This window comes from Vicugna pacos, chromosome 22 (assembly GCF_048564905.1).
Source record: "Vicugna pacos chromosome 22, VicPac4, whole genome shotgun sequence".
Lineage (NCBI taxonomy): Eukaryota > Metazoa > Chordata > Mammalia > Artiodactyla > Camelidae > Vicugna > Vicugna pacos.
Genome location: NC_133008.1, coordinates 25343679 through 25362759, shown reverse-complemented (window position 1 = coordinate 25362759; position 19081 = coordinate 25343679). Strand labels below are relative to the sequence as shown.

The window sequence follows — 19081 nt, the reverse complement described above, 5'->3', positions numbered from 1 at the left end:
GCTGTTCTCACAGGGTCCTTTTCTGCATCCATTTTTTCATATCACATTATTTATTTCTTACATTGTGATAAAGTAAATATAGACATGAAATTAGCCATTTTTAACTATATAATTCAGTGACACTGATTACATGCACAATGTTACATACCCATCACCACTATCTACTTCCAAAACTTTTCGTCACCCTGAGCAGAAACTCTGTACCCACTGAGCAATGACTCTCCCGTCTTCTGGTCAATTTGTGACCTGTTGGCATTTGTGAGGCACTTTTCCATTCATATTTTCATACAAATGGCATAGACCCTGAGGCAGGCAGGAGTCCGGGTACCAGGCACTACTCCTGCCCACATCTAGTCTAGAAAACCGATACCTAGCAGGAGAATAAATATTTAAGTAAAGTTATGTCAGATACAGTCAGAGTGGAAACAGACAGGAAAGCAGCTTTGCCCAGGGGAACAGGGGGTTCTCTCTGTGGAGGTGACATCTGAGTTGTGTCCCAATTTGAGAAGAAGGATTTGGCCATGAATACTGTTCCAGACAGAGGGAACCGCGTGGGCAAAGATCCTGAGGTGGGAATGGGCTTGGCATGTTCAATGAACAGCAAGGAGGCCAGTGTGGCTGGAGCAGAGAGAGAGCAAGACAGAGGGAGGGACGGAGGGAGAAGAGATTCAAGACAGTCAGCAGAGTCGACACCACATAGTCTGGGAGAAGTTGTTTTTGTTGTTTCTTTTTTTTGCTGAATTTTGGCGGAGGTGTAATTAAGCTTATTTATTTTTTAGTGGAGGTTCTGGGGATTGAACCCAGGACCTTATGCATGCTAAGCACACACTCTACCACTGAGCTATACCCTCCCCCTGTTTTTTTTCCCAATTGTGGTAAAAATACACATCACATGAAACTTACCATCTGAACTGTTTTTAAGTGTACAGTTCGGCAGCGTTAAGTATATTCACACGGTTGTGCAGCCACTCTCCAGACCTTGCAAACTGAAACTCCAGACCCATTGAACAACAGCTGTCCATTTCCACCTACCCCCAGATGCGGGCAACCACCATTCTATTTTCTGGGTGTGACTACTGTGAACTTGACTACTTGGGGCACCTTACAGAGGTGAAATTATACAGTATTTGTCTTTTTGCGACTGGCTTAATTCATTCAGCATAATGTTATCAAGGTTCATCCACGTTGTAGTGTGTGTCAGTTTTTTGTTTGTTTGTTTGTTTGTTTGTTTTTTGCAGAGGGGAGGTAATTAGATCTATTTATTTATTTGGTTTTCAGTGGAGGTACTGGGGACTGAACCCAGGATCTCGTGCATGCTAAGCATGCACTCTACCACGTGAGCTATACCCCCCACCCCAGTTTCCTTCCTTTTAAGGCTGAATAACATCCCACTGTATGGATGGCCTACCTTTTAAAATCACTGGGACTTAGATGTTTTCACAGAGCAGGCAATGTGCTAGGTGCTGGGGGTTCCACATGACAACAGTGAACTAGACTGGCTCATTCCCTGACCTCACGGAGATCACCATCTGGAGGAAACAGGGACAGATACTATATGCTCACCTAGAGGGTAACTAGGGCTTGATGGGGGAAGCAAGGGTGTTGTGGGAACCAGAAGAGGTCCCTGACCCAGCCTGGGAGAGTTCTTGGAGGCGGAGGAGGTATCTAAGTGGAGACCTGAAGGATGATCAGGAGATCACCCAGGTAGAGGGAAGGGGAGAAACTTGAAGTGACTGCATGTGCAAAGATCCTGGGGTGAGTCTTGCCAGGTGGAGACAGAGAATGGTTCAACAAAGCTGGAACACAGGAAATGAGGTGTGCAGTGACCACAGATGGACAGGTGCCAAGTGGACTGCATCCCTCAAAGGTCAACCTCTCCTTCCCCAGGTCTGTGAAGAATGGCGCCAAGACAGGGGTGGACATCCTCTGCACCTACCAGCAGCCCTCCAGCAGCCCGGGTCTGCCTGCCAAGCAGGTGTTCCATGAACTGAGCAGACAGACCCATGGCATCACCCGGCTGGGCCCCTATTCTCTGGACAAGGACAGTCTCTACCTCAACGGTGAGCAGTTTTCAGTCTACCTCACTGAGTCCACACCCTAACTCTGGAAGGGTTTCCCTTGACTAGTCAGCTCTCTAGGGGAAACCCTGAGACAAACTCCAGTGGGAACCTCAACTCCACAATGACCTCACACAGCCACCCTGCAAGGCTGCTCCTTGATTAAACCTACTTTACAGATGAAGACACTGAGGCTCAGAAAGTTTGTCATTTGCCCAAGTGGGTGCAGCTTGAAGGTGAGGGAGCCAGGGCATGAGTCCAGCGGTCAGCATCCAATGCTGTGCTCTGTTCCACACACTAACTCATGCAAGCGTCTTTCTAGGGGAGACTTAGGGAAAGGAAATCCCACATCTGTCTCCTCTCCCCACTTCTCACCCTGACCAAGATGGGCTTCTCTCTTGGTTGGGACCCCTATCCCAGGAAGGAAGGCAGGTGTTCTGAACATCTTGGGGGTCCAAGCTTCAGACACCCTGGGCATCAGCCTAGAATCCAGGAAGAAACAGCATTTGAACGGGTGACCCTTAATGAGAGGGTCCTGGGGGGCAGAGCATGGCTGTGGTGAGGTAATTATGACTGGAATTACTCAGCTTCCTTCTCGGTCCCCAACCTGGGAATGGAGCTTGGCAAGTCACACTTTCTTATCACGACTGCCCCATCAGGTGGGCAGGGAGACGTCCGGATCCTTTCTGACTCCCATTTTAGCAAAGAGGAAAGAAAAGGGAAGCACAGAGAAGGGAAAGGCACTGTCCACCCCCACGGCAGGTTTTGCTCCAGTCTAGGTTTTGATGTTCTTCTGAGTCTACGTTCTTTTCCCTTCACCTTGGCCATTACAGGAGCCCGTTTAGGATTTCCCCTTTTGTAAACTGCACAACTTACATGCTTCACTGTGTTCACTCATTCAGCGTGTACCAAGCATCTGCTATAAGCCAGGCCTGGTGCCCGGCACCAGGGACAGACAGGCTCCATGTACAACTATGCTAACGTAAGCTCCGGCAGGGCAAAGGCCGTCTAGTTCAGCAGTGTATTCCCCAAATGTAAATGGAACCTGACACACTGTAAGCTCATTAAATATTCATCAGATGTAGCGACAGGTTGGAGGGAGGGTGAAGGGCAGATGGCGGGTTGAACAGATATGTGGTGGTGGGAGGGGAATGTGTGAACATAAATGTGATGAGAGTCTCTCTTGTTGGGGACATGCTGGAGGGTGGGTAAGGAAGGGCTGTTTCTAATCAAAAGGTCAGGGAAGCCTGTGCAGTGGAGATGACATTTGAGCCTGAGCCTAGAAGATGCACAGGTGCTGACCTGGCGCAGAGGGCAGAGCGTCCAGAAAGGAGCCCCACGTGGACAAAGGCGCAGACACCTGGCATTGCTCCTCGGCCTCCCCTTACTGTGTGACTTTCTGTTGCCAGGTTATCATGAACGTGGTCCAGATGAGCCTCCGACAAGTACGTATCTTTTCATCCACTGCCCATTTCAGCCTCCAGTGGTCTTGAGCCAAGCTTTTCTTCTCCCTGACAAAGAGCGCTGGCCCCAAACCCGGGCTGGTCTCCGGAGTGGAGGCAGGGTGTCAGTGGGAGGAAGGATGCTGGGTCCTTGGTCTCCTTTTGGACTTGCAGCCATGGTATCGGCTTTCTGCATTTTCCACACCCTTGAGGGTTGGAGGAAGAAATCTGAACAAGCATTTCCTACAGGAATAAGGGTTGAGGTCAGATAATGATCTTGTAGTCTGTGCCTCCTAATAACAAAATCCCTTATAGGAGCCCCAGAAGGGGCCTCGGGGTCAAGTTGTAAACTCTTGGCTACTCGTGGTTGGCCAGATTTGTCCACTCACTCATCCGAGATCACTTCATCTATCTTTTCACCCATCATTCTTCCAGCCTCCCAGTTATCCCTTCTCCCAGGCCCCTTCCTTCCTTTCTCCCTCCCTCCCTCCTCCCCTTCCTCCCTTCCCTCTGTCCATCTGTCACCTATCCTTCTGCCTAGTCACCTGTTCTCCTTTCTGTCTACACTTCCATTCACCTCTCAATTTGTCCTCCTTGTGTTTATTCTTCTCCCTTTCTCTTCGACCCTCCTTTTGTCCGTTCTTCCTCTGTCCTGCCAGGTACCCCATCTGTCTGTCCACATTTCTGCCCATCCATCTGTCCATCCTCTTTGTTCAGTCTCTCTCTTAGTCACTCACTCTCACTCTCTTGGGCTCATTCATTCACAGGCTTGCTCATCCCTCTACTCACACACTCACTCCTTCCCTCTCTCATTAATGGTATACCCATGAATGCTTGTCCTTGGACAACCATTTCTGGAGTCCAGGTGAGCTGGAGGGAGCTTCTCCCACTCCGTGGGGGTCTTGGTTCCTCCCTGATGACTGCCCTTTCTGCAGCTCCTGAACCATCCACCACGTTCCTGCCTACTTCATCATCACCTGTGCAACCAGAATCCACCACAGGTATCTGGGTGGGGGGTTCCTTTTCCTTCCCAAGAGAAGCTCTCCAGCCCCACACATCCATCAGCCAATTGTAACACAGGAGCTGGGAGGCCAGGGTGTGCAATTCTGGTCTTAGGGCGACCATTATACCAACAGTCAGTCCGAGGCTGGCCCTCATGGAGCCCCCAGGCTTGTGAAATTAACAGACTGTTACTACACTTTGGGATCCCTCTCTTGGGGTGAGGCACCTGGCATAATTTGGAAGGGAAAGGCTTTCTGAAGAAAGTTTCACCTGACCTGAGTCTTTAAGAAAAAGTAGGAGTCATCTAAGTAGAGGATGAAAAGTTTTCCTGGCAGATGGGATTCCACAAGCAAAATGTCAGTGGTCAGTGTATGGGGAGAATTAAGAGGAAATTGGTTTGCATAAGCTTAAAGCTTTACTTGGAGCAGATGGATAAATGAAGCTGAAAGGTTGGCAAGAACCAGATTTAGAAGGACTTCGAGTGTCAGATCAAAAAGTTGAACTTAGTGCCAAAGGCCATAGGGACCCATGGGTGGTACCAGAGCAGTGGTGACAAAAGTGAGATTTTCATTTAAGAAAATTTCTTCTAGTGTTCGGTGTAGAGAACATCCTTCAGGCAGGGCATCCAGGGAGCCTGCTGGGGCGCTGGTCCAGGTCAGAGAAGATAAGAAAGACCTGGGCTGGGACGGGGACGGAGAGAGGGGGTGTATGTGAGAACCACTCTGTATGTAGAGCTGGTGTTACTCGGAGGAGAAGCTGAGCAGATACGCTGGTGTTGACTTGGGTGGCCACACTGAGGGGTGGTGCCACCAGAAGAGAAGACAACAGGTAACGAACGCGTGACTCTGGTGTGGTCCCAGGCCAGCTCTCAGCGAGAGCCATCTATCCTCCCCATCTTGTTGCAGCTGTGGGACACAACCTGAAGACCCTCACACTCAACTTCACCATCTCCAACCTTCCATATTCATCAGATGCGAGCAGTGGCTCAGCCATATTCAACTCCACCGAAAGGGTCCTGCAGCGCCTGGTGAGATGCTGGTCCCAGCAACCCTGGTGGGATAATTAACCCCCCAGCCCCACCCCCAGCCCCTGTCCTTCCTGCTCCTCATCCTTCTCCTGCCTCCCCAGCTTGGCTCCTTGTTCCAGAAGACCAGCCTGGGCCCCTTCTACTCGGGTTGCAGCCTGATCTCCCTCAAGTAAGACCTTTTCCTGAGCACTTGCCAGTAAGGACCACTTTGGGTGACCCACTCCCTTTCTCTGCCTTCCCACTTGCTTCTCCCTCTTTCCGGCCCCACCCTCCAGAGGTTTTGGGGCCTCTCTCTCTCGAGTCCTCACACCCCTCTCTCCCCAGACCTGCGAAGGATGGTGCAGCCACCAGCGTGCATGCCGCCTGCACCTACCACCCTGACCCCTCGGGCCACAGGCTGGACAGAGAGCAGCTTTACTGGGAGCTGAACCAGCTGACCAGTGGTGTCACCCAGATGGGCCTCTACACCCTGGTCAAGGACAGCCTCTTCGTCAATGGTGAGTGTCCATGCTGAACTTGGATTTACAGTGATCTTTACTTTCCCTGTTCTATTTAATGTCCTCTTTTTTGAGTCGGGGGGGGGTGATTAAGTTTATTTATTTATTTAAGGAGGGACTGGAAGTTGAACCCAGGACCTCGTGCATGCTAAGCATGCGCTCTACCACTGAGCTATACCGTCCCTCCCTCTTAACGTCCTCTTTAACAAGACAGCCCAAGTTCTGGTTGCAGGGTACCCTCCCCAAACCTCCAGTGGAGAAGGTCTCTCCTGTCAGCTCAGGAAAACAGCATGAAATTCTCTGACCAAATTAACGAATTTTGATTCAAAACCAGGATGTCTGACCTATGGGATCTCTTGGGACAGAGGTTCTTCTATGTGCAGTTCCTCCATGACAGTGGTTCTTCCCTAGGGGCAAGGAAACACGCAGCAATGTCTGGAGGCATGTTTGACTGTCACAGTGGGGAGGGGGCTCCTGACATCTGGTGGGTAAAGAAAGGAAGATACATAGCTAATATCCTCCAGTGCCCAGGAGACCCTCACCACCACCAGTTATATAGTCTCAGACACCAGCTGTTCTGAGGCTGAGAAGCCCTGCTGAACACGGTCCCATCGTTTCCAGATGAGCACCAGACGGACGCTCATCATACTTCACAGCCATTATTTATGTAATTACCTAATTCTACAAAATTAGTATTTGTTTCAAGTGGCGCTGAAACCCCAATTCTTAGTATGTTGGCACATCGTAGTACCCTGGGAATGAGTGAACAAATGAAAGATGAGTATCTCAGCCCCTAATATCTGGGGGTCCACTGCAGTTCACACTCACTCACTCAACAAACCCACATGTGCGACCATTCTGTCCCAAGTCACGTTCTGGGTATGAAGATAGAATACACAGGTTCTGTCCCTGAAAAAAGTCATAATCAAGTGATCTAAAGATGATTTAGGGACACAAAAGAAGTCAGAGACACCATTATTAACAGGATGCCAGGGAGTGCAGAGGTGGGGCAAGTCACGGAGTGATTCCTGGAGGAGGTTATGATGTGCCTGATACTGTACTAGGCGCTGGGACACGACAAGAACAAGACACGAGTGCCTGTTCTCATGGAGCTCCATCTCACTGGGCTCCTGAAGTAGGAATAGGAGTTTTCCTGGAAGAGGGTGGCAGAGCATTCCAGGAAGTGGGAACTGCATGAGCACAAGCAGAAAAGCTCAGCTCAGGTGACTCCTTATAAGATTCCAGGTCCCCCTCTAGGCAGTGACTTTCCATTTGGGAGCCCCTGTAGTCCCCAACACGTGGGCCTGATTTTGGCTGATGACGACAGTAGGCAGGGGACCCCGGGCCACCTGCCTCTGTGCTAAAAGCTGAGAGTCTCTGTCTTTTTCCCCTCTTGGTGGCTGCAGGCTATGCGCCCCAGAGTTCCTCTATCCAGAGTGAGTACCAGCTAAATTTCCGCATCGTCAACTGGAACCTCAGCAACCCAGACGCCACGTCCTCAGAGTACATGGCCCTGCTGAGGGACATCCAGGACAAGGTGCGCTCTCTCTCACTCCTCCCAACTCTCTCTGCCCCGAGGGGCCCCTCTGATTCGTCAGTCTGACCTACATCTATTGAGTGGTTGTTTCAACTCTTCACTTTGCCTGTGGGTTCTGGGTTCTCTTAGATTCCAGGGGCAGTGACAGAGCTGCCCTCCTCATTTCTCAGATGGGCAAACTGAGTCTCAGAAAAGGGAGCACTGTGTCCAAGGTCACACAGTGAGTTAGGGGCGGAGCCAGGAACTCAGGTCTCCCTTGCTGCAAGGCTTGTGTTTGCTCCTCCACTGGCTTCAGTCGCCCCCTCCAGCCCCAAGAGACCCCCATCTCACCCCCCACACCCTTTATCCTAGGTCACCACCCTCTACAGAAGCAGCCAGCTACAAGACATATTCCGCTTCTGCCTGGTCACCAACTTGACGTAAGCTGAGGAGGTTGGCGGCATTGTCTGAGCTCCTGCAGCACATCCTTGGACTGGAAGTCACTGGCATGGTGTCCACCTCTGAACCCCCACATCCCTGCCAGCGAATCTCACCATCTCCTTCCATAGGTCTTTGGGGTGCAGGAAAGGGATTAACCCCATGGAGCCACCCAGCCCCTGCACTCATCTCCTTCTTGGGAAACACAGCTTGCTACTAATGTCAGTCCAATAATATTTACTACTGCCAGGCTCCCTGCCGAGTTCTTCCATGCATGATCATCTCACTGAATTCCCATAATATTCCCCCTGGGAGGTAAAAGCAATGTTCACCCCCATTGTTCACATGGGAAAACAGGCTCGGATAAGTGAACAGCTCCAGAACTGTCAAAGTTGGGTTTGAACCCAGGACTGCGAGTGGTGGGTGGAGGAACTAGAGACAGAGGCTCATGGGACACGGGGCTGACTTTGAATATGACCAAACTGCAGTTCCTTTGTCTTCAACGTGGGGACAGTTACAATACTAGCTTCCACGGCAGTGATGGAGCGGGAATGTGTGGGGCACTTCTTAGAGGTGAACAATGGATGGTCATTACTGTGACTGTTGTTGCTTCTATTCCCAGCTCCTAGGACAGGAGCCTTCCCTTTGGGTCAGGGTCTCTACTCTTCCCTGGGGGAAAAGGCAGCCAGGTAATCCCCTACTCCTTGCCCCAGGTCTTTGGCTCAAAAAAGCCAAAGGAGCCAGACTCAGGAGGCACTGCTGCTGTTGGGTGCTGGCTGAGTTCCCATGGTCTCTGTTCCTAGGTTGGATTCCATGTCGGTCACCATCAAGGCACTGCTCTCCTCCAGCCGGGACCCTGGTGTGCTGAAGCAAGTGTTTCTAGACAAGACCCTGAATGCCTCATCCCACTGGTTGGGTGCCACCTACCAGCTGACAGATGTGCATGTGACAGGTGTGAGATGGGGGGGCGGTGGGGACAGGTTCATGGCTGGAAGAGATTGTTTTTATGAGGGATAGGGCTTCTGGGTAGCAGTGGAATGGATGGAAGCTGCAGAGGAAGGGGGGGTGCTTTCTGGAAGCCCATGTTGATGATTCATGGCAATGTGGCATCCAGCAGGTGGCAGAAGGAGAAAATGCAGCAAATGCACTCAAGGGAATGGTTATTCCACATGTCAATTGTTCTAACCCAGAATGTGAAGGCTCCTAGGTTTCCTTCTTAGGCCCAGTTACGAGTCGTGTCTTGGTTGACTGGTTGATTGACTGACTGACTGTTTCCTTCAGTGTACAGCCCATGCAGATAAATAGGCACTTGTGATAACACCGTGGTAACTGCTATAGTAGGGCAATTTCTAACATTGGTGGGAACCCAGGAAGGGCTACACAATTCTCTTGGACAGTTTTCTACAGAAAATGATGAAGAAACTAAGATCTGAAGGGGGACAGGACCTAGTTGGGGGGAGGAGCTGGGGAGCTGAGCTACATGTGTGCCTATAACCCAGAAAGTGAAAAGAACCCGTCGCGTTTGGGGAAGCTGTAGGACATCTGGTGTGGCTGGAGTTTACACTCTGACGTGAGACAGTGACCACTGTGGCTGAAGATATGGGCAGGGGCTTTCTTGGGCACTGGATGGTTTGTGGAGGAACAAGACACACTCAGAGTTCTGCTCTAGAAACTCATTCTCCAGGTGCCGCACGGAGAATGGATGGGGCCAGGGAAGACCGGGGACAGGGAGACACATTAGGAACCCGGGTCAGCAAAGGTGTGTGGCAGATGCCCCCTGGGGTGGTCAGCCCCCAACACCTGCCGACTCTGCCCCAGAGAAGCCCAGTCTCCTCTTCCCCACATCCTAGGGCGCTCTCACAATGCCTGGTGAAGTGTTGGACACAAACAGATGGATGGATTCAAGTTGGACGGATGGAGGGTCTTCTGTAGCCGATTTTTAAAAACCCAGTTCAGTCCACGTTGCCAGGAATAAATAGACTGGCTGTAACGACTTCTTTCTGAAAAACTTCCCTGATGGGGAACTTTCATTCTTTTTATTCTACACGTGGACTTGTATTCTCTTTTAATTCTAGAAGTAGAGCCAGTTCGTCTACCAACAGACCAACCAACAAGCAGTCCCAGCTTCCAGCACTTCCTGCTGAATTTTACTGTCACCAACATACTCTACTCCCAGGACATAGCCCAGCCAGGCACCACCGAACACCAGCGGAATAAGAGAAATATTGAGGATGCGGTGAGAAGGGGGTCGTGGGTCCACCCTGTTCCCATGGAGAGACTTACCTATGACCACTGGGCAGTCAGACTGTGACTTTTTGTAACAATTCATGAAGACAGGCTCTTATTCCCATTTTACAAATTAAGAGACAGGCACAGAGAGGTTCAGTTTCTCGCCCAGGATCATAGAGCTAAGTCATACCCTGGATGGGACATCCTTTTATATACGTACCTGGGCTAGTGTTTTGGAGACAAGGGAAAATAAACAGATGGGGAGGTGTGCTCATTGGCTAAAAATTCTCTGATGCCACTGGGCCGTGGGTTCTGACCAAGGAAATGTTGCCCTGTCTTTCAGCTCAACTGGCTCTTCCGAAACAGCAGCATTGAGAGTTATTTTTCTGACTGTCAAGTCTTAGCATTCAGGTGAGTTCCAGCTCAGGACCTGATCACTCTGTAGACTTCCACTGTCCTTTAAAAGTGTCCCCATGCCACGGTCTCTCAGTTCCTGGCTGTTCTGGAAGAGAGCCCTAGGAATAGGAAGCTGTTATCCACACACCAGCTTTTTCCTAAACCAGTGAGAGCTGTGTAAACCTCAGCAGACATGAAGGTTCCTGGTGCTGGGACCTACGGAATATGGAGTGTAGCATTCATGTCTTAAGAAATCAGCTCCAAAAAAAAAAAAATCAGCTCCTGAAGCCAGAATCCATGGGAGATGGGGGTTAGATTCCAGATGACTTGGAATCCAGGAGTCTAACTGTGCTGTCCTATAGTGGAACCACTAACCATAGGAGGTGAATACAATTCACACACCATAAAATTTTTGATGTGCATAATTTGTGGTATATTCTTAGAATGGTGTAACCATCTGGTTGTCTAATGGTGGGACATTTCCATCACACCAAAAAGAAATCTTGTCACCAACAGCAGCCACTCCTCATTCTTCCCTCGCCCCCACTCCCCAGCAAACAATAATTTACTACTTTCTGTCTCTGTGGGCTTGCCTATTCTAGACATTTCATATAAATGGAATCATACACTATGTGATCTTTTGCAGTTTTCTTTTGCTTAGCATAGTGTTTTCAGAACTTATCCAGGTTATAGCATATATCGATCTTTCATTCCTTTTTAGGGGTGAATAATATTCCGTTGGATGGTTGGACCACTTTTGTTTATCTGTCCATCCATCAACGGACATTGGATTGTCTCTGCTTTGGGGCTATTATGAACAATGTTGTTATGATCATTAATGTAAAAGATTTTATGTGAACATATATTTTTATGTCTCTTGGGCATACAGAAATAGAAGTGGGTATTGTAGGGTCATACTCTGTTTAATTTTTGAGGAACCACTGAACTATTCTCCACAGAGGTTCCACAATTTTACATTTCCTCCAGCAATGTATGAAGGTTCCAAATTCTCCACATCCTCACCAAGGATCAATATTGTCCTTTTCTTTTTTTCCCCACTTACAGCCATCCAAGTGGGTGTGAAGTGGTAACTCACTATGGTTTTGATTTGCATTTCCCTAATGATTAGTGATGTTAAGCACTTTTTCATGTATTTATTGGCCTTTTTTATATCTTCTTTGGAGAAGTGTCTGTTCAAGTCCTTTACCTATTTTTAAACTGATTTGTCTTTTTAATATTGAGGTATAATAGTTTTTTATATAGTCTGGATACTCAACCCTTACCAGATATATGATTTGTAAGTATTTTCCCTTATTTGAAAGGCTGTCTTTTCACCTTCATGATAGTATGTTAAAGTGCAAAAGTTTTTCATTTTGCTGAAGTCCAATTTATTTATTTTTCCCTTTGGATTCTTGTGCTTTTAATACCATATCTAAGTAACCAACGCCTAATCCAAGGTCATGAAGATTTACTCCGATGTTTTCTTCCAGGGGTTATTTAATTTTAGGTCTTTATTTTATGTTTAGGTCTTTAATTTATTTTCAGTTAACTTTTGTATACGTTGTGAGGTAGGGACCCAGTTTCCTCCTTTTGCAGGTGGATATCTATTTGTCCTAGCTCCATTTGTGAAGGAGCCTATTCTTTCCCAAATATTTTGGAACCTTTGTAGAAAATCGGTTGTCCATAATTGCATGAGTTTGTTTACACACAGTAAATGTTATTCCGTTGATCTGTATGTCTATCCGTATGCCAATGGCACAGCGTTTTGATTACCATAATTTAACGGTAAGTTCTGCAGCTGGGAAGTGGAGTTGTCCAACTTTGTTCTTTCTCCATATTGGTTTGGTTATTCAAGTCACTTGCAATTCCATATTAATTTTAGGAACAGCTTATCAATTTACATAAAAGAGCCAGCTCGGATTTCGATAGAGACTGCATTTAACCTGTAGATCAGTTTGTGGAGTGTTGTCATCTTGACAACACTGAACCCTGATTCATGAACACAGGATGCCTTCTCATTTAGCTCTTTTAAAAAGTCTTTGAACAAAGTTTTGTAGTTTTAAGTGTACAAATCTTATACTTCTTTTTGTTAAATTTATTTCTAAGTTTTTAGCACTTTGCTGTTTGATGCTATTGTGAATGGAATTGCTTTCCTAATTTCATTTTCAGGATGCTAACAACCAGTGTGCAGAAATGCAGTATAGGTATTCGTATATTGTTCTCATATACTGCAATGGTGCCGAACTAGTAGGGTTTAGGTGTGTGTACGTATTACTTGGGATTTTCTATATACAGTATCATGTCATTGCAAACAGTTTAACATCTTTTCCAATCTGAATGCCCTTTATTTCTTTTTCTTGCCTAACTGGCATTATAAGCTTCTTCAGTATAATGTGACTAACATGAGATGAGGGCAGACATCCTGGTCTTAAGGGAAAAGGTTTAAGTATGATGTTAGGTGTAGTCTTTCCATGAATGTTCTTTATCAGGTTTGTAAAGTTTCTGTCTATTTCTGAGGCTGAGGTTTTTCTTTTTAATCATGAAATTATGTTATATTTTGTGTCAAATTCTTTTCTGTATCTACTGAAAACATGTGGCACTATCCTTTGTTCTATCGATGTGGTGTATTACACTGATCAATTTTTTTTTAGCTGTTAAGCCAAACTTTCAGCTAGAGTAAGAGTTTAAGACCTTCTCAAGTTTTCCTGGGCACGCACGCAGCCCTGCACACTTGCGGTCTTCTAGATCCCCAAAAAATGCACCGGAGCTTTTCAAAGTCCCCTGTAGACATCTCATTCCCCCAGTTTTACTTTTTTAATTTATTGGCTCACCTCTTCTTGCCTGTCTGTGGGGTATTGCTCCCGTGGGCAGATTCAGTATAAAACAATTAGCACTAATTGTTTGAAGCAAGTGCCCTGGGGTTAGGTCTTCCTCACTGAACAGGCTCTGAGTCAAATAAAGACAAGCCCTGAAAATGAGGCTTTTTTTTTTTTTCAAAGAGCTGCCAGAGAGGTCAAATAGTGACAATTCAATGGGGATGGGTTTTGGGGGGAGATCTAAACTTATTACAGTTTTCAAAGTTGAGGCCCTTGGGAGAGCGGGAAGAGGGTTGTTTCTACCAAGATTCAACCGTTTTTTCTTAACTAAATGCTGCTTGGTTTGTTGCAAGGCTTTGGTTAATTTCTAGACTTCTCAGAAAGTTGCCTTTGATGCTGTTTGCCAGCGTTCTCATTGTTTTTCTGGATTTTCAGAGGTCTTTACTCCAACATTTCAAAAACGTTCTCCCCGTAGCTATTTACTTATAAAGTTAATTCAATTAAAGAAAATGTGCCATTCAGTTTCTCACCTACACCAGCCATTTATTAAGTGCTTGTTAACAACATGGGGCGAATAATGACTGTATTGGATAGTGCAGACACAAGTGTTTACATCACTGCAGAAAGTTCTCTTGGACGAGACTAGAAGCAGGGAACCTAGAATTGGGGAAGCATTCCAGATACCCTTGTTCATCCCTTGTGTCCTTCCAGATCTGTCCCCCACAGCAACCACACTGGGGTGGACTCTGTGTGTAACTTCTCACCATTGCCTCGGAGACTAGACAGTGTTACCATCTATGAGGAATTCTTGCGGCTGACCAAGAACGGTACCCAGCTGCAGAATTTTACCCTGGACAGGAGCAGTATCCTTGTGGATGGTAAGGCTCCTGCTGGGGCAAGAGTGGGGACTTTTCCTGGATATCTGGAGATCTGGGGATGTGTCAGCATAGATGACACAGTCCCATAGGCTTTACCCACTACTGAGGGAGAAGAAAGGACACAGTGGGGTATAGGAGACACTCGCCTTCTCCTAGACACACCATGCAATAGAACCTTCCGCAGTGATGGCACTGTTCTATATCCGTGCTGTCCAGTGCATAAGCCCCATGAGGCTACTGAGTATATGTCAAGCATGGCTATTGTGACTGGTTTTTATGGTTACTGATTTTTTAATGGCACTGAGTGCTAGATTTTAAAAATTTTGTTTAATGAAAATTAATTTTAATTTAAAAAGGCACTTGTTGCTGCTCACACTGGACAGCACATCTTAAGAATTTGCCCAGGGAGAGACCATATGAGCAGCGGGACCTGCAATCCTCCCCTCTTGCCCAATGGATGCTATGTCCCTACCCTTAAGGAGTTAATGTTGTATTGGAAATAACAAGAATAGGCAATTATAAATAACAGAAAATTATAAATTACTTGATACGAACCAATCCATACTGGGGAGTAGTAATCAGAAGGCTTCCTGGAGGAAATTACCTTATAGGCAAGCCCTGTGCAGTAAGTATTAAAAAACTCAGTCAAGGAGAAGGGAGTGAACGTATTCATCGGCAGAGAAGAGAGCTTTTAGGTGGGAATTTATAAATTTAGAGATTTTGTGGTCTTGTCAACTGTGATGACCATTTGCTCCTCTACTAGCATAAGATGGGCCAGCCCATTATCAATCGTCCATTCCCAGAGGTCTGATTTGAAATATCACACTCTGTTAGTATGACAATGGGTTTGTTATTATGTAGCAAAGTGTACTCATTTTCAATCAGTGATGCAAACTAAAATGGCATGAAACATCATTACGTCTACATGGCTTTAATATTTCAGTTAAACTATGGGATGAAGCAAGGGTAGCAAGTGTTACTAATTTATACACTGGATGTAATATTGTTTCTATTGGATGAAATACAGTTATTTCTAGGTGATGGGTGTTTGTGATGTGGTTTTATTTTTCTCTGTATTTGAAACCTGTTATTTCAAAAAGTAACATTCTCTGTTTCATTCACCTTCAGGGTATTCTCCCCAAAGGAACGATGTCTTGACTGAGAATTCTGGTAAACCTCAAAGACGCTCCAGCCCAGGATGGGGAGGGAATATTTTGATTCTGTGCCTTACAAAAGAGAACCATGTACCCAGGGTACTGGATGATGATGAAAGTTGGCCAACGGATGCCAAGGGCTGTTGAGGCGCAGTCGGGGAGAGGGGAGGCAGGAACCCTGGGGGAATGACAGGAGGTGGCTCACACCAGCACTTGTCTCCCCAGACCTCCCCTTCTGGGCCATCATCCTCATCTGCCTGGCGGGACTCCTGGTGCTCATCACATGCCTGATCTGCTGTTTCCTGGTAAGCCAGGAAATGTTGCTGTCTTTTTACTATCAGGTTGTAAGGGGTTCTTTATATATTATAAATACACATCCTCTGCTGGGGATATGTTTTCTCCCAGTCCATGTGTGGTTTGCCTTTTCCTTAACAACATTAGTCATTAGGGAAATGTAAGTAAAAAGTCGTAATGAGAGACCACTACATGCAAGAATGGCTGAAATTTAAAAGACTGATATAATAAATGTTGAAGATGTGAAGCAACTGCAGCCTATACTTTTTACATAAACATCTATGTACCCAACTTTTAGTAACATTACCTCTTTATGGACATTATCACTTTACCATTAGGAGAAAAACTTCTTATATTGTAAGCCTGTTCATTATCATCACTACATTTTTTTCTCTTAAGTTGGGAGTTGTGAAGACAAACACAGCCCTAATCTAAAACTGGAAGGGTAAATTATCAGCTAGTAAAAATTTTAAGTATACACGTGAACACAAATAACAACTGACAGTAAAAGTGTCAAAAAGACCATTTTAAAATGTTAAACAACATTAAATTCTATGCAACCATAAAAACATTTTTAAACTATGCAACCATAAAGAAAAACACGTGAAGCATTGCTGGTGAAAAATAGTTTAGATGCACCTCTAAAAGTTACATACACCTATGCAACCATCCACTCCTAGGAGTTTGTCCAAGACAAAACATATGTCTATACAAAGATTTGTACACAAATGTTCATAACAACTTTACATATACTAGCCAAAGACTAAAAACAACCCAGAAGTCCATCAATAGGTGAATGGATAAACAAACTGCAGTATTGTATTGCCCCACAATGAAATACTATTTAGCAATAAAAAATGTATTATTAACAGATGCAAAGATGAGTCTCAAAATAATGATGCTGGATGAAAGAAGTTAGATGAAAAAGAGGACCATTTATAAACAAATTCTAGAAAATACCAGCTAATCTACAGGGCTATAAATCAGATCACAGTTGCTGGGGAATAAGAATGTGTTTGCAAATGACAGGGGAGGAGGAATTACAAAAGAGCACGAGGAAACTTTGGGGAATGACGGGCTTTCCTTTCCTTGATTGTGGTGATGGTTCAGTAAGTTCTAATTCAAACATCAAATCATTCACTTTAAATGTATGCAGTTTACTGACTGTCACTTACACATCAATTAAGCTGGGGTTGGTGGGGAAAAAGAGATGGGGATGTGAAGGGGATATCAGAGAGAACAGGGCAGAAAAGGGGAGAGAGGAGGAGAGAGAGAGAGGTGAAAGAGGGAACAAGGGAAGGAAAAGGACTGAGAAAATGAAGTGAAAAAAGGGAGAGACACGGGAGCATCAGGTCTCTGGCTACCTGCTTCCCTCGTAGCCCCCCATCCCTGGGCAGCTGAGTGCTCCATTCTCATGCCGCCTGCTCATCCTCACAGGTCACAGTCAGGCGGAAGCAGGAGGGAGACTATGAGGTTCAGCAGCAATGCCTGGGCTACTACCTGCCGCACCCGGACCTGAGGAAGCTACAATGATGACACCTGCCTGAGGCTCCCCCCACCTTTCCCAGTCAGGTTTCCAAGGGGCTTTGGCTGGACGAGAAATAAACCACATTGGTCAGACACAACCTCGGGGCCTTTCTTGACTTGGCCCCTGACTGGTTCACAGTGGACTAAGATAAAACTTTTCCCCTTCTTTAAGTCCTAAAGACAACTTCAAGTTCTGTCTGGTGGTTTCACACCATTTCATCCCTCAGGGACACCAGCACTGGTGAAACAAGCACAGACGCAGCCAACGTACAAAATCGACGTCACACTTCAGTGTGCGGTTCCCCTACCCAGTCGCCCACTCCACTTCTCCACTCGTGCAGCTGTCACCCCATCTCCAGTCCTCCATACTCTGCACCTCTTTCCCCGAAGCCCTACAAGTCCCAAGTTCTCTTGTACTAGACTCTGATGTGCGTATTCACAAGGATATACAGAAAATCTGCCTTGGTGGCTTCTCTCCCTCATCATGGGTCTTGCAAGATGGAAAACAGATCAAGAAGGAATGAGTGGCTCAGACATGACACTGCCATCAGCCTTGGGACCTGGGAGCTGAAATGACTGAGTGTCTGGGAAGACTGAATCCCAGAGTAGTAACCAACTGTAGAAAGATGGTGTCTGTGTTGGATGTAAAAATTAATAAAACTCAGGGGAAAGCTCTGAGAGAAATGAAAGCCTCTTTTCCATTTTTTTCTGCATCGGATCTAACTGGACATTTATAGCAGAGGCTCTCCAACATGCAGCTCGAAGCACCCTGGGCATGACACAAATACTACAGATGTTCTATTATTGCTTAACACATCGCTCTCAGACACTACAACTCTCAGACAAAGGTAAGCCATCATATACCTAAACAAGCAATTCGCCAGTGAAAACATACCAATGGCCAATAGGCACATGAAAAAATGCCCAGTATCGCTAATTATCAGAGAAATGCAAACCAAAACTACAATGAGGTATCACCTTACAGCAGTCACAATGGCCATCATTCAGAAGTCCACAAACAATAAATGCTGGAGAGGGTGTGGAGAAAAGGAAATCCTCCTACACTGTTGGTGGGAATATAGTTTGGTGCAGCCATTAAGGGAAACAGTATGGAGATGCCCCAAAAAACTAAAAATAGACTTAGCGTATGATCCAGCAATCCCACTCCTGGGTATATACCTGGAGGGAACTCTAATTCAAAAAGAAACATGCACCCCAGTGTTCATAGCAGCACTGTCTACAATACTCAAGACTTGGAAGCAACCTAAATGCCCACTGACAGATGACTGGATAAAGAAGTTGTGGTATATTTATACAATGGAATACTCAGCCATAAAAAAGAATAAAACAATGCCCCTTGCAGCAACATGGATGGACCTGGAGATCATCATTCTAAGTGAAGTAAGCCAGAAAGAGAAAGAAAAATACCATATAATATCACTCATATGTGATACCAATACCAAAAAAAAAAAAAAAAGACACAAGTGAGTTTATTTACAAAATGGAAAGAGTCCCAGACATAGAAAACAAACTTATGGTTACTGGAGGGAAAGCAGGTGGGAAGGGATAAATTGGGAGTCCAAGATTTGCAGATACTATTATACATAAAATAAATATACAAGTTTCTTCTGTATGGCACGGGGAACTACATTCAATATCTTGTAGTAACCTATAATGAAAAAGAACATGAAAATACATATGTGTGTGTGTGTGTGTGTGTATATATATGGCTGAACCATTGTGCTGTACACCGGAAATTGGAACACTGTAAACTGCCTATATTTCAGTTACCAAAAAAAAGTATGGTT

At 46.0% G+C, this 19081-nt stretch overlaps 1 protein-coding gene across 1 annotated transcript in view; it reads left to right on the top strand.

Moving 5' to 3' along the window:
* MUC16 (mucin 16, cell surface associated) overlaps positions 1–18757 on the top strand; it is a 46924-nt gene extending 28167 nt beyond the window's left edge. Inside the window, exons 30-44 of the mRNA XM_072948208.1 lie at positions 1888–2060; positions 3467–3502; positions 4435–4500; positions 5407–5528; positions 5630–5697; positions 5853–6025; positions 7432–7562; positions 7914–7981; positions 8783–8931; positions 10055–10215; positions 10552–10619; positions 14132–14298; positions 15427–15468; positions 15678–15757; positions 17184–18757. Coding sequence (XP_072804309.1) covers positions 1888–2060; positions 3467–3502; positions 4435–4500; positions 5407–5528; positions 5630–5697; positions 5853–6025; positions 7432–7562; positions 7914–7981; positions 8783–8931; positions 10055–10215; positions 10552–10619; positions 14132–14298; positions 15427–15468; positions 15678–15757; positions 17184–17279 — 1600 coding nt within the window. The 3' untranslated portion in view covers positions 17280–18757. The remainder of the gene's footprint in view (positions 1–1887; positions 2061–3466; positions 3503–4434; positions 4501–5406; positions 5529–5629; positions 5698–5852; positions 6026–7431; positions 7563–7913; positions 7982–8782; positions 8932–10054; positions 10216–10551; positions 10620–14131; positions 14299–15426; positions 15469–15677; positions 15758–17183) is intronic.
* The last annotated feature ends 324 nt before the right edge of the window (positions 18758–19081 follow it).